Genomic DNA, 26896 nt, shown 5'->3' with positions numbered 1-26896 from the left:
AGCAGTAGACTTGAAAGACGTTTTCTGAGGCAACACGTGCGTGAATTGCACACGAACACGCAAGCTGTTTTTGCCAGGGAAGCGGGCTTGCTGCGTTCATTGTCTGCGCTTGTTCACACAATTAACAGATTGCTTTGTTACAAGAAGGCCTAACGATATGAGACTTCGGCACCAACCGTGTAGTGGCCGTGGATATTCGTGTGTTAGCTTTGGTGATGCTAGTGAGCGTCATCTGGCAGCCAGCGTTACCGGGATGCAAGATGGGTGACCTGCCTCTACCTGGGCAAGGTTACATCCCTCCAGACCTGCTAAATCTCACATGGTGTTTGCAACCCTCAGCTGTTGAAATCACCTTTCTCCTGCTGAAAGGTCGCCTTCCCACCCTGTCCCCAGAGCAAACCGCTCCGTCGGCACCCAGTGAAGTCGGGAGAGCACTATAACCAAAGAGCACATTGGTGGGCGTTGGGGGTTTCCCCGCGCGGAAAATGTCATAGCTGTTGTTCCTAATGTCTGTGCTTTGGAGGTAATCCTGGTTGTTCTTTCTTTCCTTCCTCTTGCCTGTCATTTGCAGATGTTAATGCAGGAGAACGAGTTCAGACCAATAGTGTAGCTACAGCATCAGCCTCCAACTCCACCTGAACCGGTACCAAGCAGCCAGCTGCACAGGAAAAATCACCAGTAATTTGAGTCTTGCTCAGCAACACTGGTCACATTTGGAAAGAAAATTAAAAAGAGGAAAAAAAAAACAACCAACCAACCAACCTGTTCATTTTAGTGTTCAATTTTTTATTATTATTATTGTTGTTCTTATTTAACCTTGTAAAATATCTATAAATACAAACCAGTTTCATTGTATTCTCACTCTGCAGGGTGTCCGGGGCAGGGGACTAGGTGGGGGGAGGAGGGAAAGTGGAGCAATACAACACACCAATGTCTCTCCCCTCGACAATCTCTTCATGTTGGAAGTTTGCTGTTGTGTACTTCAGAACCAGGACTCTTGCCTCATGCCCTCTCCCACAACGGAAAGAAGGAAAAACAAAACAAAACAAAAAAAAAGAACCCCCAAACCTCATTCTCTGCTGAAGTTCTTTTTTTTTAACCTCTTTTTTTATTTTCTTTTTAAGTGAAGTTTCGGACTTTGATGTAGTGCACAGCTTGAATTTGGTCGGGAGCTTAGCAGGGGTAATTCAACAGAGCTCAGCGTTTCGTGTCAGCGAATCCATATCCCGGGCTGTCCGAAGAGCTGCCCCCGGCTTGGCTCGACGTGGGGCGCGGGCGGCGCGGTAGGAAATAGATTGCCTAGGGGTCGGGGGGGAGGGTTTACCGTGTGTCTACGGCTTGAACTGCTAGTGGCAGACTTTCCTTTTAAAAATCAGTGCTAGCAACGAAGACACCCGCAGCTTCGTTGCGGGACGAGGCTGCCGGGCGGGTTATATATAATATAATACACACACATGCGCGAACACAAGCGGTTGGCTTTGCTGCAGCGGCTCGGCTGCCCAGACGGAGCTCGGAGCTCCTGCCCCTGGCGTGGTGCAAGAGGGCAGGTGGCGGCTCGGCTCCCGTTTGGGCAGGGAGGAGCGGGCGAACAAAGCCCTCCGAGGGGACGAGGGCGCCCAGCCGGGGGTGGTAAGGGACTCTTTGGAAAGTGGCCACTGTGAAAAGCGTTTTTTCCAAGTCTCTCAATTTGGACAGGCTTCCCTTTCCCGAGATACGTACAGGAAAAGGACACCAGGGTTTATAATGTGAACTGTAACAGTCTACTGGTTTATTTTGTAATATTTTTTAACTGCAGCTTTAACTTGCAGGATGCCACATGCTATGGTAGCTCTGATTTTAAATCCACAGCTAGAATCTGTATTTAAATTTCATCTTTTTAACCTCTTGCTTTTTTGATCTCTATTTATTGATGCGCGTTGCCACATTGCCATTATGTTTTTACATTGGTAGAGTATTAATAAAATACACATCAGAGTGCTATCAACAGTAATTTGTACCTGCTGACTTGTAGGAAAGCTGGCTACATATGAGTGTGTGTGTATATATATTATATAAATATATACATGTATACATAGATACAATACTGTTCTTTTTTGTTTTGTCTACGATCTCGAATCAGTCTGACTGAAGCATGAGGTGAATGCTTGTTCTAGTCCATCTGTCCAGGGTCCGGGTTTCCTCCCTGTGAGGGTGAGTGCTGTATGAGTCCACGTCTCTGTTTCTGAAGTCAAAGCAATACTCCTCGGGAAGGGCAGGGCGCGGCCGCCGCGTAGGAAGAGGCTTTGGAGACCCAATCTCGCCGTGCACTCGCGGCTGGCGTCCGCCCGGGCCTTAACGCTCCTTCAGAGAAACTTCAGCCGCCTTGGTGCTCACGAGCTGTTCTGTGACCTGTGGATCTCTGAGGCAGTCGGTTAGCTGTTGGGAACGGGCGAACCTTTGTGTGGCCCAGGAGTAGTAGCCGGCAGTAGCGGCTTCGGCAAACTCGGCCACTGCAGGGCAGCAGGGGTTTTGCTCACAGGCCGGGTGCATTTCCTCTTGTACATTTTACCCTGTTTGTGTGGGATTTCATTTTTATTTTTATTTTTTTGGAAACTTGTCTCTTAGCAGCCCTGGAGCTGTTAACAAGCCCTGCCTTCCCTGTCCTGCCTGATAAACAGTGGATTTTGGGGAGGGAGGAGCTGTTTCAAGAGGTGAGCGAACGCCTACCGTGAAACCGATAAGCCCTTACGTTACGCTCCTCATCAGTTTGCTGTTGGACAAAAACCACATATGTATATATATATACTTTAAAACAGCTGTCGTTAAATTCTGGCTGACTGTAAAAAGAGAGCACACCGACATTTAAAAAGCTGAAGGCTTTCAAAACCCTCGTGCGCGATGTAATTAAAAGGGCTGAGAAGCAGCTTAATGAAAGAACACAGCTAGCGAGTGTCCCGAAAGGTAAGTTCAGGGGCTTGGTTGACCCAGTGATCCAGATAGACGCAGGAGACCCGCGAAGTAGGACAGAGGCAGGGTATGGATCTGCTGTGTAGACGAGACTGCTGAAGCATCGGCCATAGACGCTGTTATTTGGAGGCAGTAGATTACCACGTCTTTAAAAAAGCAAAAATAATGAAGAAAAATCGCTGCTTGTTCCAGGAATTGTGGCTTCTCTCTTCTTTTTTTATTTTATTTTTGGTCATTTTATCTTCAGTTAAGACTAGCGGAGGAGAGTGAAGAGCTTTTCTCTCTGATTTTGTGACTGTGCAGGCGTCTGTGTGTCTTGTGTGGGTGTTAGCTGGGGAGGGTCGGGGCGCCCCTGTGGTTTTATTTTTTTCAAGGATCATGGCAGGATCACGAACTCTTTTATACAAGTTAGATCCAGGTCTTTGAATAACCTTTTTTTGTAAATAAGAAGAAAAGAAAAAAAAACAACAACAAAAAACCACAAAGCTCCTCACCAAATTCAAGCTTGTACATTATTATTTTTGGTTGTTTTTAAATTTTGAGTTTTATTGTTTTGTATGTAAATATGTGGACCCAGGAACTGTTATTAATGAGCAAAAAGTTACCGTTCAGGGCAGTGATTCTGTTTAATAATCAGACAAAATGTAGACGAGCTTTTTAAAGCCATATAGTTTTAACTCTGTACAGTAGGTACCGGCCTGTATTATTGTAACAATAACTCTAGCGATGTATAGTGTATCTATATAGTTTGGAGTGCCTTCGCTTCCATGATTTTTTGGATTTTTTTTCCCTTTTTTTTCCCTCCTCGATTAACAACGTCTCCCACACACAGCCGCATCTTTGCTCCCCCCGCTTTCTAACTCTTTGAGTGCTGTAAGGTTTCAGTGATACCATGATCCGTAGTGGAACGAAAGGAAACCATCGTCGCCCTCCCATTTCATTCGAGCCGTGGCTTTGCTCTGGATGTTCCGAAGTTGCCCACCCTGCCCCGTCCTCCCCGCCCCTGCTAGCAGCGACCGGTTTCGTTCTGCACTCGCCCCTCCGGCGGCAGCCCGGAGTTAGCCCAGTGGCTAGCGGCTGAGTTCGGCTTTGCTCGTCTGTCCCCAGTCCTGCGCCCAGAAGTCTTCTGGACAGCAGCAGCTTCCGCGAGGTTCGGTCCTTCGGCCCCCCGGTGCGGTGGTGCCGCGCGTGGGCTCCCGAGGCCGAGGCAGTCCCATGGGAGCTCCCCTTGCCCACCCGCCCCCCTCCCTGGTCACGTTTTTCTTCGTGAGATGATGAATTTAGCATTACTTCTTTGATTTCTTGTGCCCAGCACGAAGGCCTTGTTTCTGAAACTAGTCCGCTTGTGTTTACTACCTTGTTAGTATTCCACATAAGATTGTCTTGAATGGGAAAACACTTAACTCTTTTACCAAACCAAAGGTTGCTGTTTTATTTTGAAGCATCTCGTGTTCATTCCGGTGAAGCAGAGGCTGCACTTTTTCTGGTGACACGAAGGTCAGTGACGTCAGGTTGGTTTTGGACAGTCCGCTCAGAGCTGTTACTCTTACTTTCTTCTGTTTCGGGCTCGTTTTTAATGAAGTATGGTCTTGGTCTGTCCTTTGGCAACGCCGCAACTGCATAGGTCTCTGAGACGGAACTGATGGCGGTCGGCGTCCCCCACTGGACGCCTGACCAAGACACTGCTGTTCTTAATACCGAACTCGCCTACCTTACTAGGACAAAAACCGAACTACAAAAGGAAATTGGCTAATCGAAGATCCCTGATCACTTTTTCCAGTTATTTTTTAAGCAAAGCTTTGCCTAAAAAGTATAGCGGCAGGTGCCTGCGGCGTGCAACTGGTGAGCGCGTAAAAAAATTTCCCCCAGGTTTTCAATGCTCCCTGCGAAAAGCAGACGCAAAGCAGTCTGATGGACTCGCCTGCGCGAGGGGCCTCAGCCACTGAAGATTAAAAAAGAAAAAAGCCAATACCGAAAAGCACAGTAGAGTATTCAGTCTGGGGTCTACCTTTCGGAGACTGTGAGAAGGTATCCCTGGGGTCCCAGTGTATTTCCACAGGGCTTTTAGCCAGTTTTGTCCATAGTTCGTTTCGTTTTGCAACACTGCAATAACAGCAAAACGACCAGAAAGGAAAACAGTACCTAAGGGGTTAGCTTGAGAAAAGTAGCTTCCTTGTGTTGGTCTTTCTCAATTTATTTTTAATATATATATATATAAAATATATTTATATATATATAATTTGCTTGCCTGTAAAATTTGCGTTCATTAATGTGTTGCTGATGGATCACTTGGGCCTGTACACACCAATTAGCGTGACCACTTCCATCTTAAAAACAGAAATCTAAAATATATATATATATATTAAGGACTGTGGGTTGTATACAAACTATTGCATACACTTGTGCAAATCTGTCTTGATTTAAAGGAAAAGCAAAACCTGTATAACATTATTACTACTTGAATGCCTCTGTGACTGATTTTTTTTTCATTTTAAATATAAACTTTTTTTGTGGAAAGTATGCTTAATGTTTTATTATTTCCCCCGCCCCATTCCCCTTGTAAATACGTTTTGTTCTGTGTGACTCGGTTCGGAAATAGTTAACTGGTACTGTAATTTGCATTAAATAAAAAGTAGGTTAGCCTGGAAATGAAATTTAAAATTACAAAGTGTGTGGTCTTTATTTCAAAATCTTGCCCCTTTCTTTCCTCCTCCTTTCTTCCTTCTCTGCCCCTTGTTCCTTGCCCTCACACCTCTTTCCACTCCGCAAGAATAGGTGGACATTGAATCTTTGTAATAATGATAAAAATAAAAAATTAAAAAAAAAAAACACGAGAAATAAGCATGTTTTCTTAAATGAGCTGTGTTATTCCATGATATTTTTCCAAGAGATGCCAGCTTGTTGTCTCTGATGCCGTTTGATTTGATGGAGAGAGGAACCCTGGGACATATTTCAAACTAAAACCAACCAATCTTCCTTTGCTGTCCACCTATAGATACAAACCTAAGAACCTGTGTAAACTGCTGGCTTTGAATACTGCACTCATTGTTTTGATTTTGTTTCATTATTATTTTTTTTTTAATTTGGTCCCATTAGTAATGTTATTTGGTGGTGATCTGTAAAGTTTGTCAAGACCACGTCCAGTGGACCGTTCCTCCAGCAAATCAGCACGTAGCTATCTCTGAGTTGGGTTTCCGGTACTGGATAATGTATGTATTAAACATAACATGTCTATTAGCGCAAAAGTAAAAAAAAAAAATTAAAAAAAAAAGAATAAAAAAATCCTTTTTTGGGCTGGCTGACCTGGCCGAATCCATTCTGTCGCTATCCTAAAGGCTAGATGCAAGGTCATGTGACTGCTGCTTCAATAAAAACAAATTTATATTGCACAGAGGCTCCTCTTCCTTTGTTCCTGGGACGCGAGTGCACTCCGGGCCCGACGGAGCCCACCGGAGCCCACCGGCCTCCTGCACCCATTGGCCGCGGCCTCCCAGTGGCCTCCGGTCCCCAGGGTGGCAGCTGAGGGGGTGACACGGTGGAGGGCCACCCCAGCTCCCCAGCGGGGGCAGTGGTCCTGTTCTGTGGTCTCTGGTGCTCTGGAGGGTTTCTAGGTGGCAGGGGACAAGGCCAGGACATCAGCTGCTGGGACGAGGGCTGCTCTGTTCGAGGGTGGCGTCGAGGGCTGCCCATCGCATCTCCAGGACATCGCTGTTTGACGTGCAGCATCTTGTTGGGTGAGTTCGTGTTGGTTTGAATTTTGTCATTTGTTGCAATCTTCAGCCATTTGGGGTCATGGATAGTTGTCCTTGAGCACTTTGTAGATGCATGAGCTGGTGCATCGCGTCTTTTCTGAATTCCTGTCACCACAAATGCCCCTTGATGAGGACCAAGTCACCTTGTCACTTCCTGCTGACTGGAAGGGCACCTTTAGCTCCTTTACTTCTTTCCAATCTTTCCCTCTGTACCTCCACAATTGTTTTTAATACTTTCCTTAAGCAGTGGGTGCCAAAACTGGACAGAGATTTCCTATGAGTCTCCCCGGTGTCCAATGCAGGCACTAGAAAACGTTTCACCTAGTGCACCTCTGTGTCCTTATCTGAGGACTGCATTCACCCTTCCATGTGGAAGGCTGCAGTTGTCCATCGCTCTCTCCCACTGCAATCCCTGCAAACATTATCGATGGGACTTTTATAGTTTCTTCCCAATCGCCCTTTAAAAAGAAGTAATAGAAAACCTTAGTGTCAAGGACCAGGCCCTGCACAGCCTTCCAGGGAACAGTCGTTCTCTCACCATTCCTTGTCTGGAAATACTTTTCCAGGTTTACCTCTCCATAAAACAGGTTCAAATCCACTTCCTTGTAGGCCATGACACCTTCAAATCCTTTTAGAAGCTAATTGATACGCAAAGTGGCACCAAGCTGCTTGCATTACAGCAGTCTGCTCCATTGACATCGTCTGCATCAACCAAACTTCCAACCATTGAGGGTGAAATTAAAAGTCCAAGCCAAGGCCACCAGCAGTGGTTGATATCAGGAAGGGGCAGCTTTCAGGCTGCTGGAGGTGGGGTCCAAATCCTGTTATGCCTTCCTTTTCCCTTCAGCGCCTTCTACATGTGTCCAAATCCCTTGCCAGGTGACAGTGCTCAGGACATCGGAAAACCTGGGTTGTTTGAGGGTATTTTTGCTAGCGACCCAAAGGGGATCATTGGTGTTATTTGTGGTGCTGCTGTTTGCTTGCAGTCTTGGGACATAAAGGGGGCTCCCTAGCTGGGGAGACTTTGGATCATCCAAGTTGCACTCCTTTCCTCTCAAGATTTTTTTTCATGCATGGGAACAGGTTGGTCGATGGAAGCTGGTTCTTCTGGAGATGACAAATTTGGGGCCTGCACAGCAACGACAAAAGGTTTGGGTAGAGGTGGGAAAATTACGTGGGCTGGTGGATTTGATAGGTGAGGGACCAGCATGGTTTTTGCAAAAGGCTTTAATTACAAGTGCTGGCTATTACTGACTCATAGAGGGAAAAAAAAAAAAAAGAGAGATTCATTGTTAGATCAGTCCTGCAGCAAGTTAAGGAGAGAGGAGTGAATGCAGCTCCACAATGCTGTGAGAGCTGCTGCTTTCCAAATGCTAGAGAGGTAAAGTGGTGAGTGAGAAGACGCTGGCCAAATGGGATATTTAGGAGAGAGGAAGGGTGGGTGCTCTCACCATTTAGGAATGCAGAAGCACTGATTAAATATTTCAAGCCTCTCACTGCATCTGTATTCAGAGCACCGGTGTTGTTCACGCTCAGAGCTGACGTTGTCACCAGGAGCAACAGCACCGGCTCCTTGCTGCGCAGCTGCAGTTAGCTCGGTGCAATTGGCAGTGCAGGGAGCTCCCCGCGCTTCCTGCCTCCACCCCGAGGACGAGGACGAGCATCCCCGCACCCAGCACTGACCAGGGAGCTCCAGGACGGGCCAGGAGAGCAGCGTACTGTGAAAGTCAGCAGAACTGGATGTGTTGAGTCCCGGGTGGCAGGACGAGGGCTGGGCCATGCAGCGGCCTCTCCTCCCTAGGCTTCAGCATGAACGCTTCCCACCGGACCCCTGAGATTTTATTTCGAGATTTTATTTTTATAAAATTTAATTATTTATTTTTTTTATTTAATGCCCGTTGGCATTTCATGTGCAGCCTCTCTGTTTCAGAAGGCAGGGGAGAAGCGCCCCTTCAGGCTGCTGTGTGCCTACTGGTTTCAGCACTGAAGAGTGGTCCCAGGCAGATTGACTTTACTAGTCTGGCTGTACGCCTTGTCCCAGGAAGCTAGCATTTACGGCAAAACAATTCCTGCATCCCTGGTGGGGTGGAGTGCACAGGTATGAACCCACAGCTCTTCTTCCAAGCCCGGAGCCGGCTCTGGAGGCGCCAACGTGAGGAAGCTGGCGGATGCTGAGCAGATACCGACACCGCTCAGGACAGCGCAGGGAGTGCTGCGTGAGCAGGGTTTGGGCTGAAGGAGGGAGACAGGACGGGGAGGAGGGGTTAGTGATAACAGCACACTTGGACCTTGCTAAAACCCTTTGGCATGGGAGGAGCACACTCGTAGGGTTATGCTTCCCCCAGTTGTGAGAGGGCTGAACTGAGCCCAATAATGCAGCATGTAAAGCCTGAGTGATTGTGAGACCAGGAGCCGAGAAAACAGCAGTGCTCAGAGAGTGGCAGGAGCACGCTCTTTTAACAGCAGCAACTTTGTGATGGTCGTGTTGCTTTTAAAGGAGGCAGGAGAGAGAGAGGAGTAGGGGTTTGTTGTGTCTCTACGCTGACAAAAATGAAGAGATAGTATGTGTCTGGGGAAAAAGGTGTGCTGGCTTCACGTTATCCTATGAATAGTCCTTTTTGCTGGTCAGAACTGCAGTTACTGCAAAAGGATCTCCTCATTCCGCATGGCAAGAGCCGTATCAGCAGGGAAGACCTGAGCCAACCTGCATTCATTCTTTTACTCCAAAGAGACCGATTTTTAGCCATTCTCAGCCCCCTGCGAGCTGACCCCAGAGGCTGCGTTTTGCCCGCTCCCCCTCGGTTCAGCCGGGCTCCCACACCTGTCAGGATGCAGAAGCAGGCAGGCTCCCGGTGGGCAGCTGCTGAAAGAAAAGCAGGACGAGCAGAATGTCCCCAGTGTTTCCACTTTATTGGTGCAGCCCTGGAGGCATCTGCTGTGTTTGTTTCGGATCTGGGCTCCTCCCCAGGGTTGTTCTGGTTCCTGCTAGGAGGGAATAGTGCATTCTTGTGCTGTTGATTTATGATCCCAATTCCCTCTCACTGTGCTCATTTTCTTCCTCAAAGCACATTCTGCAAAGCCTGAAAAAGCCCGCACATGACAATTGAAAGCAGTTTCCCGCAGGAACCCTGCCATGGCCTTCAGTCTATATGCAACGCAATGTCATGTGGAAGAGATGGCTTTACCCTGACAGTGTCCCTTAAATCATAACAGGAGCCAAGACATTTATAGCTCAGCCTGTGCATAACACCCAGAGTCCCCTGCCCCCTCGCTGTCGGGCAGAGGGCTGTCTCCCTGGAGAAGACCAGGACGCTGCAACCCACGTTCGTTCCCACACCTGTTAGAATACTTCTTATCTTTTTAAAACCACGTCAGACTGTGCAGTAAGCCACCAGGAGGATATTTATTTCTACATGCAACCTCAGAAATACAGAAAATGCCTCACTGGATTGGTCTTCCTGTTCTACTCTTTTGCTGCATCAAGTTTTCCATGTCTCTCTTATTACATTGGATCTTGTGATTCATGTTATCCCCTCTCTTTCAACCAGGCTAAATTTGTCCAAGGTGGCCTGAGGCAAAAGAGCCAGTACCCTACACAGCTTTTCCTCCCACGCTGTGGAGAGTTTCTTTTTATGTTTCTGCATTTGCTACCTTCACTTCTAGCGACTAGCTAGGTATGCCGGAGGCATTTTCCCAAATCCCCCAGACCTACCAGGCTCATCCTCACAGAATCCTAACCAAAACTCACCTCCCATCTCTGACTCCTGCTGGATTTTGCAACATTTAGAGAGGCTGCCTGCCCCCACCAGTCATCCAGTGCCTCTGGTTCAGTGACCGAGAGCCCAGCAATGGTTTCATGGCACAGTTCTGTTTCCTCTCCACAGTTCTCATTTACAGCTCAGGGGAATACAGGGGTATTCAGACTGTGTTTTTTTTTTCTTCTACCTGACCCTTGCCCCCCTAGTCCACAAAACAAATGTGATGCACATTTTTTCCCCGGAATGCCCTAGTGAGCCTGAATTTTTGAGCTGCTGCTGGTTTCTGTTTTTTGAAGGACCAGAGCTATGTTCAGAATTAGCTAGCTGGACTACACCCGAAGCTTTACAGACCCCACATAAAGCAGGGGCTATCAGTTTCAGAGAAATGATGGAAGTACACAGATATCAGCCCATTATCACATTAGCATTGAGAGCTAACACTGCTATTTATTGCATGAGTTGTAGCCAGAGCATCAGTGAGTAAGCATTTTGGGTGTTTAGTTGTGGCTATGCCTTCCCCTCCAAAAACTGGTGCATTTGATGTTGGTATTGGCGTAAATGTACCTTTGAGATGCTAAACCTGCAGACCTGAGGAATTTTGACAGGTGAGTGCTTGAGAGCTGAGCAAGTCCCTGACAGCTCTCTGATCAGATGCACTGCGCTTGTCTGCAGCCTGCTGGTTTCTGACATCCTGAGCTGGAGCACCCCCATGCTTGCAAACAAGGCAAAGCCAGCAAACTCTCTCTGCATAGCCCCCTGGAGACGGAAAGCCAGAGTGACTAATGCTGTTCTAAGAAATAAGATTCTTTCCAGAATTCTTCTCCTTCGGGATAAGAAAAAGCAAAAAGAGGTCAGCCCAAAGAGCAAAATCTTTGAAAAAGCCATAAGCACTGGTTAATGGGTCCTTCACCCAAGGTACACCAGCCCCAGTGTCACTCTGCTGTCACCTAGCTTTGGTTAGTAGTGACAGACACTGCCTGGTTGGCAGGAACCACTCTACTGATGGCAAGAGCACCTTTTCTTTATGTGACGGCCGAGCTATGTGAGAAGATGATGCAAGACCTGACCCCCATTGGTAGCTCGTCAAGGACAGTTTTCGTTCAACTACAATGCTTATCAATAGTGGTGCTCAAACAGCAATCCACTCTTTGCTTTACTCCACTAAGGAAATCAGTGGGACGTGCTTGAGAAAAGACTCCCTGTACAGTCTCAACGCAAAATTTCCCACTGCTGGAATATCTTTTCATTTAATGTTATTGATAAAAGGAAATACCATCAAAAGCTCGGGTGCAGATCTCTGTTGGCCTGTGGCAGGAAGACAAACAAGGAGTGCTAGCACTGGTCTCTCACTCAAGCTTCTCTTAATAATTAGAAGAGGAGAATTAGCTTATGAGGTCCAGAGCTAGTTGGGGGGCTGGGCTTGGACTGGGGCTGCCACACTGAAATGTACAGAGCGTGGTTCCAGGACAATATTGCTGGTGGGCAGCAGGAGGCACAGACCAAAGAGAGAGGTGCTTTTGCATTCTGGATGCCCTGTAAAAAAGCAAATATAATGTGCTTCCCTCTCTTTCACCATGTTCTGAGCTCAGGTCACAGAAAGGAAGGGAAACTCACCTTGCTTGTGTCTCTAGGAGGCTGTGCCATCCAGCCCATCAGAAGGGCTCAGACCACCACCTGTCCCAGCTGGAGGATCTCCCTCTATCCTGCTGGCAGACGTCTCCTGATGTAGTGCTGGATCAGCCAATAACTCTTCTGTGCTTCTGTGGATTATCTGATGAGCAGCATAGATGTGCTTTCTTTGGGACTGCCTCACTGTGCATAAAAAGAGGTAAGGCTTTTACTGGGAAACGTACTGCAAAGCGTTCTCTGTAGGGGAGATGGGAGGGGTAGCTCTTAGCCTTTCTGCAGCTACGGAAAAGCCTATTTCAGGAAAAAATAACGCCCTGCTAACTTTGGCTGAAAGCGTTCTACTGCCACCTAATAGCAGCAACCAACTTTGCATTTCACTTTGAAGATGAGCTCCCTGCCCCCCCCTCCCCCCCCTCCCCCAGTGTAAAGCACTGTGCAAGTGTTTCCCTTTCCAGCTTAGGGCATAACTGCCCAGGTTATCAGGCTTTAAATTAACTTCTTTCAGTGTCTATTAATTGTAGCAGGTTTCTCGAAGACTACAGCTGAAATCTGTTCTCTCCTGTGTTATGATTTTGCCTGTACTGAGAAAGAGTTCAAGTTAGACCTGGAGACAGCACAGATTCATTAAGCCACCTGCCTTATCATCTCCCTTTTGCTACTGCAGGATTGTTCTTTACTGTGTTTTATGTTTTTCAGCCAATCTAATTTGTATATATTTCCAGCCCACCTCTTGGGAAACAATTACCCAAGCTAAATCATTGACCCCACAATTCTCTTCATTTCTCTTTACTCTTCTTGTTCCCTCTTTCTCCCTCCAGACTTGAGATGCTGCTAAATAATCAGGGGGATTGAAATACAGCGTACTTGTAGGAGGACATGGGGAATGTTGCAGGAATGAGCTCTGTGGTTGTCATCATGCCACTTCCCTGAAAAAGCCCAAGACTTCCTTGTTTTGGTCTGTTTGCATTGTAAGGCTCAGCTGTACTTTAACTGTGACACTGAACCTCTGGTGTCCTGCATGCTCTCACTGTGACTGTTCAGAGAGCCCACACTTGCTGATCCAGTTGCTCAATGTTTCTAACCCAGCCTGTTTACATTTATCCATCTTCCAGGTCCATTTTGTTGACAATGAACACAACTGGATCTAACTTGCATCCGATAAGCTGACTGTCACCAGCCAGCTCTCAATTCCCAGGAGAGCTTCCTCTGTCCAAGGCATTTTGGCTCCAGCTGTGTATGCGCGTACTGCATGAACTATATCAGGAATACTCTCCTGGTATTGCTGCAGTCTGTTCCTCCATTCGCAGTGAATTCCATCTAAAAAGAGGGCTCAAACTGCCGGGTGAGTTTTGTCCTTTTAAAAGCAAGTTTTTTGACATCAGCACTTTGACATCCAGTGAGGTAGGGTTCAGAAGTGAGCTGCAGAGGTGTCTCAGGATGAGCCAGTATTGGGCAATTCCTGCTTTTATGCGTAGGAACAGGAGAAAGAAAGGGGTAAAGAGAGAAGAGTCTAGGTAACAGCAAAACAGAGATTCTTAAGGGAAAGCTAAAGTGTAGGCAAAGACTGAACATGGAGGCCCTCAGATCTTTGTTACACAAATAAACTTGCTCCTCTGGCAGGCCAGAGAACTGTGCTCTCAGATCAGATCACTCCCTGCTAGTTCCAAGGAAGGTGTGCACTCAAGAATGTGCCAGCTTGATAAAACACACAGTTTCATAATGAATAATCTGGCTCACTACAGGGAAAGCTTTAAAAGCTGCCACAGAAATGCAATACACTGATGGGCTCATGAGATCTAATGACATTCTTTGATAATATTCCCTTTGGATTTGTACGGAATAGTTACTGATTCTGCTCCTCCGAAGGTCTCACTATGCAGGAGATTTACGGCAGGGCCTGTTCATCAGAGAATACATTTGGTATCATTCAGCTAGCTCTTGTGATGGCTTCTGTCACAAGAATATTGTGGCAAATTTCACCTGAACACGTTTGAAGGAGCTCTTGTACTTTATCACCTATTGTTCTTGCTCTTCTTTTACACTCCATTTTAATTTTGCCTGTATCTAGCTCTCCTTTCCAGGCAGATCCACTCTAGCTGTCTCATATTTTGAACATTTTTTTTCCTCTGCAGCTTGGGAGCACTTATGGGGTGCTTTGTCCATCAGCTGCTGTTGTATTTAAGCACAGTATGTATTCCCTTCCTTGATGGTAGCTCTGTATGTCCAGAATCACATGCCATCTCTGGGTGGCCTGCTCTGCTTTCTGAGGCAGGCTAACCTGTGTGTGTTAGTACCTGAGCTGCAGGCTTCATTGACTAAAATGACATCATCCTGCTTTGGTAGGCTTGCAGAAGCAAGGCTGAAGAGAAAAGAGCTGATTTAAGCTTACACAGAATTGCCAGCTGCTGAATAGATACTGTTGTTCTGATAAATACACAAACCAGGAAGAAAGGGGTTTGCACAATTCATTGGTGACAAAAAGTGTTTGCATGATTTGTATTTTCATTAAAAAAAAAAAAGCAATAAAGTGAGTGCCTTTGTTCTCAAGTCAGAGAAGTATAATAAGGCAAGGACCACTTCAGACTCTGCAGTGATACAACTGCTTTTCATAAGTTATAACCACTTTGACTGGTTTAGTCACAGTCTTCTGAGTATGCTGGTTAGTGGAAGCCTCTGAGTTAAAAACAGCCATCCATTCATGATCCTCTATATAATACATGGATTTCCAGTGTCTTCCCCTCTCTATTTTGCAGCTACTATTCCATTTTGACTAAACAGAAATAGCCTTTAAAATTGCAAAATTATCTCCTTAAAACTTGACACTATAGCCAACTCTAAAACCTTATTTTTGATTCTAGTTCTCAACCAACTGGGGGAAAAAGCATGGGAAAGCATGTAATCTTCCTTTCACAGATGGAATATATTTAAGTAATCTGCTTGGTAAAGAATTCTACAGATTTTACAAATTGCCATATTATAGACAATTGGCAACCATGCTACACTTCCAGACTTTTTTCAGTTTGTTTTTTGGAGGTACAATGGATTTTTTTTCAACACATGTACTTTTATTGTTGCAGTTACATCAAATTGCATCAGATATGAATTCAGGCCATCATTTTAAAAGACTAAAGCCCATGAGAAATTGGTGAAAAAGCATCAGAGGACTTAACTTTCTAACTGCAGAGTGCAAAAGAAGTATCTCAGAGAACTGAGATAACCCTTGGCACTGCATTTTTCCTTTCGGTGAGCTAAAGTGAGGAGGCTGACGCAGTTGGAGAACAGCATAAAACTGGACTCCTTACCTTTTTCTCTGATAGAGGTTTTCTCAATCTCCGGGATCAGGAAAGCATAAACCAGCTCTGCTACAATCTCTTCTGACTGTAGGTGAGTTCGACTAAAGAACAGATGCATAGAGTGATATTAGTATTCTATAATTTTCTTTCCAGATTACCTCTGCAAACACACAACTCCCTTGTAAATATTCTCACTATTTTCAAGTGAGTGCATTGTCATGGCAGTAATTGTCAGCTGAGTCTCTGTTTATCCTATAAACTGGTGCACTGCGATGACAGTGTGACTATTGTCCTCTGCACTGCACTGCCAATGTGTTCAATACTGCAATGGGAAAGCAGTATTTCTGGGGATAAGATCACCCTAGACTCCTCATCCTCCAAGGTATTTAGGAGCCCAGCTCTCACAGATGACAAACTGAGTTAGACACACACATAGCTCCAAGGATTTGGGTCTTTCACAATTTAGTTTGTGGCCCTTTGCTGAGTTTGCTAAATTCTTCCCTTTTGTGACTTTGCATTTGGCTGGTCCCCATGTTCTTTTCCATGCCAGTGTTTGGTGGGTTCCCAATTGGCCCAAGGGCTGCATGCATTATCTACGCTTCATTCTCCCTAAGGATTTCAACATTCTGGTTGTATTCATCTAGTTACAAAATACACAGCTGCTGTACCAGAGGAGAGTCACTGTGTCATTGGGATTTTTATGGCTCAGTTCCAAAAAAAAGAGCACAGAAACTGAATCGGAGGTTTGGCAGGTCCTAAAAAGTATTCACTGCTGATGCCCCAGCCAAACACAAGACTGTGGTGTTCTCAACAAGTTACTCTACCCAGAGCGCTTTGTCAGGCAGCCATCAATATGACTGACCCCCATGGAAATTGGCAGTTTCTTAAAGAACAGCCACCCCAGAATGAGACTGCTGTACAGCTGTATCTTTAGCATCTCTTTCAAACTGATTTTCTGTAGTACTGTAAATAAATGAAAAGACCAGTATGAATGGGGTATTGCTTTAGGCAGTTCCCAGATTCACTTAAAGCTCAGTCACAGCATCACATTGGCATGGAGAAGTCTAAAAAGGGTGATTCACAGATCCCACAAGAGATTTGCAAAGGGAGTCTGGCGCATGCTGTATAGAAATAAAGCTCTGATGGATTTATATGTGTGTACCAGATAGTAATGGTGTGGTTCCCATACAGCAGTCACACTAAAGAGGTGGTCATGAACAGTATTGCTCTACCCTTCCTATGTCTTAAATTATACATGTAACCACAGATGCAGATAGTTAGGCAGGTTCTACACTGCTACAACTGGCCTCCAATGTGCCTTTTAAGAACATACCAACTTTCCATTTCATAAGCAATGTCATTGATTTCTACGGCCATTCTCTGAATCTCTTCCCTGGCTTGTTCTTCAGCTGTGTTCTCCATGGTACTCAGGATAATGTCTTCCAAGTAGGAGTCAATAGTGCTCTGCTGCACCTTCACCACCTGGAACAAAACACCAAGGTGTTATTCTTACTGCCTACTGATTTGCTAAGAGGATGGAACCAGATTTCCGGAGAAATAAGAACAACAGGTTTTCACCAGATACTCTTAATTTCAGGCAGACCAGCCTGAGGTTTGGTTTCAGAGGTGCTTTCTGTGAAGAATAACCTGTGTAAAAGCCTCTTCTCTCATCACTCTATCTGAGAACAAACTCATAGAAACAAGTTCAGGAAGGAATCAGTGTGAGATACAAAACTTATCTGCAGATACAATTCTTCTGCAGCAGGTTAACTCTATGAATCCTATAGCAGTTGCTTCTTCATTTCTCATGGCCTCCTGAACAACAGCTGCCAAATGACAATTGTCATTATTGGCTTCAGTAAATTAATCAGCTTTCATTTAAGCTGGAGGAAAAAACATTCATCAAGCCAGATAAAGTAGCAAGAATAAAACCAAGGTAAAATTATTGGTTTCCTTACATTGGATGTAGAGCAGAGATTCTAGAAATAGGTATTTTCTTTCTGCTAGTATTAAGGGCCTAAGCTTACTGCATTTTGACCCACCTTGCTTGCCACTCAGAGAAACAGAAAAGAGGAAAAGATAAAATTAAAAGAAAAATAAATGTGATTTCAGACTCTCCTGGTATTAACCTCCTCCCACAAAGTTTGAAAATTATTGGTTTAGTCAATTAGGCTCCCACTCATTCTTTTCAACTGGGAGAAACAGGCTTCACGCAGCCAGGAGCTAGGGAATAGGAGCAGGACTATTCAGCAGTTACGGAATAGGGTAATCTCAGGACTAATTTCTGGACTTCACAGTTATGTTATCTATTATCATTGCTTCAAAACAATTCATCTTATGGTACCCATTGTTATTGCAGGCCACTTCTGCAGGGTGAAATCCTTCCAAAATCTTGTTTAAAGGCACCCTTCCTGGGAGAGCACCCAACAGCTCTGCTGGACGGACCAAGTTGTGACAAAACACTAACCCTAAAGATGAGTTAGGAACATCAGTGACAACTGAAGCACTTCCCTTCCATCCAGACCTTCCCAGAAGCAGCAGGCAGTTCCCACAGGCTGCCCGCTGTCCCACCAGTCTCCTTCTCTTGCCTGTCTGAAAATCTCATCTTCCTCCTGCTGACGCCTCTCTTCCACCTGACGGCGTCCGCTCTCTTCCGCCTCCCGCATCCGCCTCTGCCTCTCAGCCAGCATGACAAAAGCGTGGATCTTCCGCTCTTCCTGCAGCCTCAACAGCTCCTTGGACAGGAAATCAAACATGTTTGCCAGTGCCCTTCCTTCTTCCTGGGCCAAGCGGCTTTCCATTGATGACAGCTTTAAAAAAAAATGCAAAGAATTGCATTACAAACCTCAGGAATGTTTCTCCGAGTCCCAGGACTGCCACAGGCTTGTGAAACAGCTCTGCAACATCCCCTCACACCAACCGTGGGGAGTTTTGCGTTCTTGTTTTACATGCACAGGCTTGGATTCTGCATAATGTAATGTTCCTGCATACACGCTCTGCTAGCATAAAAGGGCCAAAAATTGGCCAGTATGGGGATAGGCTTGATCCTGTTGCACTGGGACAAGCAGCTGCCTCTCTTGAGTGGGAGGAGATAAAACACTAGATGCACTGTATTCCTGCTATTATGAGCCGCTTTTTTTGTCTGTGAGTATAATCAGAATAGTCACTGAGGCCATCTTTTTGTTACTGGGGAACTGCTCCATTTCCCAGACCACGAAAGGGGAGGTACAAAAGTGACAATGAAATGATTTCAACTGCATATCCTTCATTCTTCCGTGCTAAGCTTAGCTAGACCAGAATAGAAAAATAGGATCATAAGTGGCAAATACAGTTTCTAACATCTGGAAAGTAAAGCCTCAATTCTTATGACTAGGGAGCTTGAGTAAAGGTTTAGGAAGCTTGAGGAAAGCTAGGAAAAAGCTTTAGGAAGCTAGGAAGCTTGAGTAAAGGTTTAGGAAACTACAATTTTGAGTATAGACACATCTATCAAATTGAAAGCAACAGTAATTATATTGAGTTTGCAGATGTGCAAACAAGAACTCAAAACTCCAGGTAATGGAAAATCATCATGTCTGTGACAGAACTGAGACCAGAGTTTGGCATTGCTGTGCCATTCACACCTTACTCCAAGCACATCATGTTTTATGGGTTTGGTATGTGTGACTGCAATTCAGAAAATGACAGGATCCATGGTACGTTCATTATCTCTGCAGCTGGCTGGGATGCTGTGCCTCTGTTGGAACAAAAGGGCAATAAGAGACTAGACTTGAGCATAGAACTCAAAGCAAGAGGTGAAAAACAGGTGAAATATCCCTGACAAATAGAAATAAATCATCTTTCTTATACTGTTGTGCCATTTGCTCAATCAATGTTTCGAAAAGAAGTGGGGTCGTCGGTGTTGCGTGCACCTAGAAGTGACAGTGCTTAGCCCATGGGTGTTTATGATGGAGGACAGCAATGCAGTCGCTGCATCCCCTCACAAGGAGAGATACCAAGGAACTAACCTGCTTCTTTATTGCTTAAAGTGCTGTATCTAAAACCTGTGTGAAATGGAGGAAAACAACCCAGGAACAATCCTGTCTTATGATTTTGCTATACTTCAGCTTAGCAACGTTCATCTTTGCCTATTCTATCTAGAATTCTAGTCTTCCTTATACAGAAAATATTTCTTGAAAAATGCCCCTTTTTATATTAGAAACGTCAAAAAAATGAAAAACCTGTGACCAAGAAGAACTAAAGAATTGTGAAACATCAGTGACTCTAAAATAGGCACACAAATAGAAAACTGCTGCACATTCATTCCAGAGTCTTAAAGTTCAAAATATTTAGATTTGAGCCTTGGATTGTGTGCCTTCAGACTGTTTTTTGATGTTTTTGTTATTGTTATTGTTTGTTTCTTTCTTTCTTAAAAAAAAACAAAGAAAAAAAAAAGCGAGAGCAGAGGAGGTAGATACCAGCAGAGGGGGATAGTGGCTCTCCCAGAAGGAAATTCTGCGATCAGAGGTCAGCATCTTTACCATTTGCTCTCTCCCCTTCTCTGTGAATGGTGTTATGATGTCTGAACTGCTCTCTCCTTCACTCTTACCTGTGTTTCCAGAAGAGAGGGAGCAATTTCCTGTTCCTAATGCCTAAGGATTTAATTTTTTTTTTCTTATATTCTCAGCAGATTAATGCTGTATTCTTGCATTCTACACTTGGGCTCCCTATGTATGAGGGAACATCTAGAAATGATAAACAGCAAAACACAGTCACCCCACTCCATTTTTACCGAGATCTACGGAGAAATTTTGTTGCTGTCCACCCAGCAGGAAGCAGTAATTTGACATCATCTCTGCCAGGCCAGTGGCTAGTACGTGCTGTTATCATAACATACAACCTGCAGAATTGCCTCACAGGTGGTCAGTGAAACACCAGAAGTGTGGTAAAAATACGTAAACCTGCAGAAATGTGGGAGATACTGTATATCTGAGATGCATTCAAGTCTTAACAAAATTTCTTTATGATTCATTCCAGACCAGCACCTGTCATTTGATTCATTTTGCTCTGGAAATCTGTTGCCCTCCAAGGAAATAGGATAAGAATTTGTGTCGCCAACTCTCACAAGATTCTTGGTAGAGGATGGGGCCCAGAATTTCCCTGCATTCCAGAATAGTAGCAAGTACACCATTACAGCACCACTGCTAAGGCCTAGAAGTCTCAGTCCCTACCAGACTTACAAACTAAATCAACATTGGTTTCTTCTGTGATGCTTTATGCCTGAGGAAGAGCCTGAAGGGGTGCCAAGGTAGAAAAAGAACAGGGAAATGACACAGCAGAAACACACATTCAGTAAAACATCTGACAGGTGCAAGTGACAAGCATGTACTGTGATGCCAGGTCACAGCAACAAACAGACTGAAATGTGGGTAAACTGAGGTTCATCTAACAGTGCAGTTTGTTCAGAGCCCTGTAAATATAAATAAACAAGTACAGCCTGGGCAGCAGCTGTGGTCAGGGTGCCTCAATCTGATCAGAGCTGCTCTGCAGGCTCTGGGGAATCTTAGAAACATTTTTAGCCCCTCGGGTGTTCAATGTTTGGTCTGTGCAAGCAAAGTATTTGAGTTACTTGGAGTGCTTTCCGTACTGTGGATAACAGAAAACATAAAGGAATTAAATGTTAGAGCACTGGTGCTGCTGCAAGCAAAGAGCACCCCGTTAGAGGAGTGTGGGGAATCAGCCTCCCCATTTTATATGCCAACCTCATGCATTTGCAAGTCACGCTGTTGCTGTAAGGCCCGTGTCATTTGCTCCTCTGCTTTCAGAAGCAGCTGTCCATCTTCCTGGAGTGCGTGAGTGGTGCGCAGCTCTCGGATCAGTTCCATCCGCTTCTCCTTCTCTTCAAACATCTTTTAAATAAAGTTAAGCAACCGGGCATGTTAAATGGAGAATATATTCAACATGTTTTGCCAGCAGAGCACACCCTTTTTCTCCAGGAATACAACAGAATAGTTCAGTGGGAGGGACCTACAAAGTTAAGTCCACTTCAGGGCTAACCAAAAGTTAAAGCATATTGCTGAGGGCATTGTCCAAATGCCTCTTGAACACTGACAGCCATGGGGCATCAACCACCTCTCCCGGAAGCCTGCTCCAGTGTTTGACCACCCTCATGGTAAGGAAATTTTCCCTAATGTCCAGTCTGACCCTCCCTGGCACAGCGTTGTGCCCTTCCCATGCATCCCATCATCGGTGACAGGAGCAGAGGCCGGCACCTCCTCTGTGCTTCCCCTCCTCAGGGAGTTGCAGAGAGCCATGGGATGGCCTCTCAGCCTCCAGGCTGCAGGGCCAGCTGTTCCCAAAACCTACACTACAGCTGTGAGGTAAAGCTTGCCTAAGCCTTGCTGCATGGAAGATGAAAGTTGTGACTTTCTGCCGTGGGGTATAGATGATGCCATGCTACACTATCACAAAAGATTGTTGTTGCTGTTGTTGTTGTTATTCTGTTTGGACTCACCCAGAACTCAGACCGCTGGGATGCAGAACAGCAAAACCAATGTCAAGAGAACAGGGCAATATTCTTTTGGATATCCTGTTATACCAACCTCAGTGCCAAACCTTCCCAGTGTGAGCACCGCCCCTTTTCCTCAGACTTAAGTTAGACATCCCCTGTTTCAACATCTAATGGTCTCTGACCTTTGTTCTGAGGGAGTCCAGCAACAGTTCAAAGCAGTAAGTTGATGGGGAGGTTGTTTAAACTGCTGTTGTCAGGTTTATTTTTAGGAGATTCCTGAAAATGATGGGACATTTCATGGCTCTAAAAAACCTTGTGGAAGTCAACAGCCTCATAATGGACTCGAGCATCCTTCTCACAGATCACTGCAGAACTGGAGAAGGAACTTGGGAAGCTTAAACTCCACCTCAAGCCACTTTCACGGTATTGCATTGTTTACTAAAGCTCAGGTCAAGGTCCCACATGGGAACACGTCACAGACATTAAACAATTAGTGCAAGAGAGAATACTAATGAGCCAGAAAGAAGCAGCAGGCTTGAAAACCCAACCCTCTGGACTGGTCTGATCAAAAGTGACAGGCTTGCTTAATGTAAACCCCCCCCAAGAAAACCCAAGAGGCATGGCTACTCAGTTAATTTTTACCTAGGCACAATTCTACTCCACTGGAAGCAGAACAATGTGTCCTGCACTTGCTGGAAATCATGGTGGTATGTGTCAACTGCTCCACACCCAAGAATGATCAGCTCACCATCACAGGTAACTGTGAAGATGGTGTGAAATATAAGCTGTCCTGCTGGCATGTGAGAAGTTTTATATGCCTGGGATCTTAATTAATAAGCATAAGGCATAATTAAGGCAAAATGTACTCACAGTCCAGATCTAGTCTAGAATTTGCTATTTGATTAATTCTACTATGAAGCATCTAATGAAACATCTGAGTGTAGGGGATGGCAGGAACAGGGAGACGCTCACAAATGTGTAGGAACTGTAACAAATTTGGGCTAGAGAGCAACGATTTCAGCCTTGAAGGACTTCAGAGGACATACAGGAGGATATGCTGCATAAGCCTCATTACCCTTGATTAGTTCCGGGGAATAAAGACTGCAAACACACCTTCAATCATTCCCACCACCATTCTGAAGACAGACATCAACAAAGAGACACAATATACCAAGTTCTGAATAGCCCTTCCTCGGAGCAACTTCTGCAGACAGATCACTGCCAGTTCTATTTCCTCTTCCTTCTGTCAAAACAAAACAAATAACCACACAATAATTAATTATTCTTTTGGAGATTGATTCCCACCTAAATATCAAAAAGTCAAATTTGTATCCAATTTCTCAATTGTTTCTGAACGCTATCCTCCTAATTTCTAGGGAAAAGAAGATAAGTCAGAATAATACATACTTCCATGTTTTGTAAAAGGTGGGAGAGTAAGTCTATATAATCTATCCGAGATTTTAGAAGGTACTAGAGGAGTACCTAACAGTAAGGAGATATTGATGGAGAAAATGACTGTATGCATTAAAAGTACTACTTGTCGCTTGACCGAGTTGGCAAAATGAGCATCAGCTACATGAATTTACAGGTCAAGACACTGAGACGATAGAAGAATTATTTAAGGAGGTGCAAGAGAGCTGTTAACCATAAAAAAAGGGATTAAAAGGCAACATATACAATTTTTCATCTGATATTTATGCCAGTGGTGACCTTTATCAGAGTAACTCAGTAAATTTAAGACTCAGAAAGTGATAGTTTAGAAGTAAAATAAATTACATTATATTGCAATTTGTCTCTTTGAGAATTTTACTGGCCTAGCACTGTGTGACTGATACCAACTTGGAAGAATGATTTAGTGTAGTGAGAAAGAGAACATGACCACATGAGAAGAAAAACAATCAAAAAAGGGCTTATTTTAAACAGGGGAACAACTGGCATTTTTTCTTGCTGAGGGGGTTTTGCTGAGTTGACAGTAGCAGGAGAGGGAAGTCCATCAGCTGCCTGGGAAAGATAAAAAAAAAAAATCTGAAAAATGAAAGGAGGTTGTTGTTGTTGTTGTTTTAATAAAAAGCCTGTAAGGTCTGAATTGAAATGTGCTATTTTAGAAGTGCCAGGAAGAGTGTGGGATGAGAGAAATGGTGTAGGCTTGAATTTTTCTGTTTTTTCTTAGGTGTTGCAGATTAAGTATTCCAAAAGCATAAGGAAGCATTCCTGCCTTTCCATAACACTACCCAAGAGGAGCAAAGCAGAACAAGCCAAAGGACTGCCTTATGATATAGTGTGTTCTTTTTCTCTGGAAAGAAGGGATGAAGTCCAGTTAGAAAGCTAAACTATACCATGTCACCTGGCAGCAGGGATAAGTGAGGCCCACAACCCCTTCAGGACAGAATTCTGGACATGGAGACTGGCACATATACTGGACAGGTAAGGCAAACTACTTCAAGACTTATTCTAAATTTTTGTGGGGTGCAATCTTCTGTACATTGTATTGTACAGTGATGTAAATGATGGAGGAGGGCTCTGCAGAGGGATATTCATAGGCTGGATCTATGGGCTGAGGCCAACTGTATGAGGATCACAAAGGCCAAGTGCCGGGTCCTGCACTTGAGGCACAACAACCCCAAGCAGCACTACAGGCTAGGGGAAGAGTGGCTGGAAAGGTGCCCGGCAGAAAGGGACCTGGGAGTATTGGTTGATAGCCAGCTGAACATGAGCCAGCAGTGTGCTCAGGTGGTCAAGAAGACCAACAGCATCCTGGCTTGTATCAAAAATAGCATGGCCAGCAGGTCTAGGGCAGTGACTGTCCCTCTGTATTTGGCTTTGGTGAGGACACGCCCTGAATAATGTGTTCAGTTTTGGGCACCTCATTACAAGAAGGACATCAAGGTGCTGGAGTGTATCCGGAGAAGGGCAACAAAGCTGGTGAAGGGTCTAGAGAACAAGTCTTATGAGGAGCAGCTAAGGGAGGTGGGGTTGTTTGTTTAGCTTGGAGAAAAGAAGGCTCAGGAGAGACCTTACTGTAATTTACAATTACCTTAAAAGAAGTTGTAACAAGGTAGGGATCAGGCTCTTCTCCCAAGTATCAAGTGATAAGACAAGGGGAAATGGCTTCAAGTTGCACCAGGGGACGTCTAGGTAGGATGACAGGACAAATTTCTTTACCTAAAGGGTTGTGTGGCATTGGAATAGGCTGCCCAGGGAAGTGGTTGAGTCAACATCCCTGGAGGTCTTCAAAAAATGTGTTGATCTAGAATGAACTTAGTAGCATGGTTTAGTGGTGGATTTGTCAGTACTAGGTTAAAGGTTGGACTAGATGATCTTAGAGGTCTTTTCCAACCTGAATGATTCTATGATTCTATGAAAAATGACTGGGGAAGAAGTGTTGAGGAGGCCTGCAGTACTGCCTCTGTTCTCTTTACTTTCCTTCATATTCCTTGTGGTCCATGTCACCAGCCTGTCACTCTGGCACGCTTTCCTTTTGAGGTCCTCAACTCCAGCAGGAAGAAGCTGGTGAAGTTAGCAGTTGGCACTCGTACCCATAAAAGGCAGGAAGAGATGCACTAATGACAGAGAAAAGCCTTGCTATTAGTGCTTCTCACAGCCAGCTGGTATGAGAAACCTTACTTGGATTCTGCAAGGTGGGAGATGTTACAGAGATGCTCTTCAGTGGCTGAAGTTGCCCTGATTTTACAGATGGAGCTTCACTGCAGAGATACACTCTTTTATGTATTCACTTACAAAAATATTTGAAAATAAACCAAACATTGACAGATTTAACTTAGGTGGAATTCTGTTGTGTTGGAACTCTTTCAAAAAAAAAAAAAAACACAAACTGTGGTCTGTAAATAGCCTCAAGAATGACTATAAGTGGGGGGATAAATCCTTCTGTTTTTTTTTCCTTGTAGCAATCTGCCAAACTGCTTTATCTAAATAGTGTAATCTGCCACTGCATTACAGTACCTAATACTTAGGAGTAAGTAAAACTGCTTTTTAGTGTTAGTAAAAAGCTCTTCCTGAGGAGATGTTGTTGTTTCAGTCATCTTAAAATGGAGTGTATAAAACGTAAGACAATCATACTGCACAAGGATGGCATGGATGGTCTAATAAGACTTTCTCTCTCTTGCTTTCATGGTTGTATGACTGTTAAATTCACAAGTTTAAATAGTAATTGTGTCTGATTCTTACTGCATCATGAAAATGGTGTTAATAAGCAGACAAACAAATCCACTGGGGCAAACACCTCTTAAGCACATTATTTCAAGAAAGGAAAAGTTGCAGCTCCCCTAAAAATTGTTTTTTTCCTACAACATATCACAACATCCATTTACTGCTGTTCTGATCTCTGCAAAAGAATCATTTTCTGTGAACTGTCAATTAAATGGATCATGCTCATCAAAGACTGAGTCCTACATAATGATTAGAGCTTCACTCCAGCAAATTAATGAAGTGCGTGTGCAGTGCTAAGCACCTGAAGTCTCACTGACTTCAATGGGACTAAACTTAATTGCACACTGGATTATGATAGTGTTGTCAGATCAGAAGGATGGAAGGCACTGAATAAATCCATGTTTGCAGAGGTATATGATTCTGCCTTTTTGTTCTCTAAGAACAAGGGAACAACATGTCTACTAATTTATTTCTTTATAAATAAAGCTAACTTAAGGATTTGGCCAACAGATAATGAAAGAGACTTTCATTTCTTTGGTTATTAGTATCCTTAAAGAATACACAAATAAGAGAGTCTTAAGGTGGCTGGCTATTTCTACGACAAATACAGATACACAAAGAGATAAAACTAACTTTTTTCCTTTTCTGGACATTCCTTTAACAACTCGGTAAGGAACAATCAAGGATCAACAGGAAGAAAAAAAAAAAAGTGCTACAATCATTTACAATCATTCCACTTACAACTGATGGTTTTTCCAGAACTGGAGTGGGGGGGCGAGGAACAGGCTTTTCTATTTTTTGAAGGAAATGAGGGGGCTTCTTTGGCTCTCTGACTTTATTCTTCTTCTCCAATAGTGCCTGCAA

The 26896-nt window shown here is 44.5% G+C and overlaps 2 protein-coding genes across 11 annotated transcripts in view; one reads left to right on the top strand and one right to left on the bottom strand.

Annotated features, from left to right (window-relative positions):
- The window catches only part of GSK3B (glycogen synthase kinase 3 beta), a 145011-nt gene extending 144298 nt beyond the window's left edge, over positions 1 to 713 (top strand). For all 5 annotated transcript variants that reach the window (XM_040571805.1, XM_040571789.1, XM_040571782.1 and 2 more), the window contains one exon: positions 572 to 713. In XM_040571805.1, the coding sequence (XP_040427739.1) occupies positions 572 to 639 (68 nt within the window). In that variant the 3' untranslated portion in view covers positions 640 to 713. The remainder of the gene's footprint in view (positions 1 to 571) is intronic.
- A 7148-nt stretch (positions 714 to 7861) lies between these two features.
- The window catches only part of CFAP91 (cilia and flagella associated protein 91), a 36840-nt gene continuing 17805 nt past the window's right edge, over positions 7862 to 26896 (bottom strand). For 2 of the 6 annotated variants that reach the window (XM_040571749.1, XM_040571775.1), the window contains exons 11-18: positions 26774 to 26890; positions 23037 to 23108; positions 21117 to 21263; positions 17967 to 18188; positions 16712 to 16860; positions 15388 to 15479; positions 12071 to 12268; positions 10885 to 11989 (exon numbers count right to left, since the gene is read on the bottom strand). In XM_040571749.1, the coding sequence (XP_040427683.1) occupies positions 12084 to 12268; positions 15388 to 15479; positions 16712 to 16860; positions 17967 to 18188; positions 21117 to 21263; positions 23037 to 23108; positions 26774 to 26890 (984 nt within the window). In that variant the 3' untranslated portion in view covers positions 10885 to 11989; positions 12071 to 12083. Of the gene's footprint in view, positions 9681 to 10884; positions 11990 to 12070; positions 12269 to 13341; positions 13545 to 15387; positions 15480 to 16711; positions 16861 to 17966; positions 18189 to 21116; positions 21264 to 23036; positions 23109 to 26773; positions 26891 to 26896 lie in introns of those variants that run through there. The other 4 variants (XM_040571730.1, XM_040571740.1, XM_040571768.1 and 1 more) reach the window with 3 other exon arrangements.

This window comes from Cygnus olor, chromosome 1, assembly GCF_009769625.2.
Source record: "Cygnus olor isolate bCygOlo1 chromosome 1, bCygOlo1.pri.v2, whole genome shotgun sequence".
NCBI lineage: Eukaryota > Metazoa > Chordata > Aves > Anseriformes > Anatidae > Cygnus > Cygnus olor.
The sequence above is the reverse complement of the archived record's forward strand: the minus strand, read 5'-3'. Positions and strand labels throughout refer to the sequence as shown.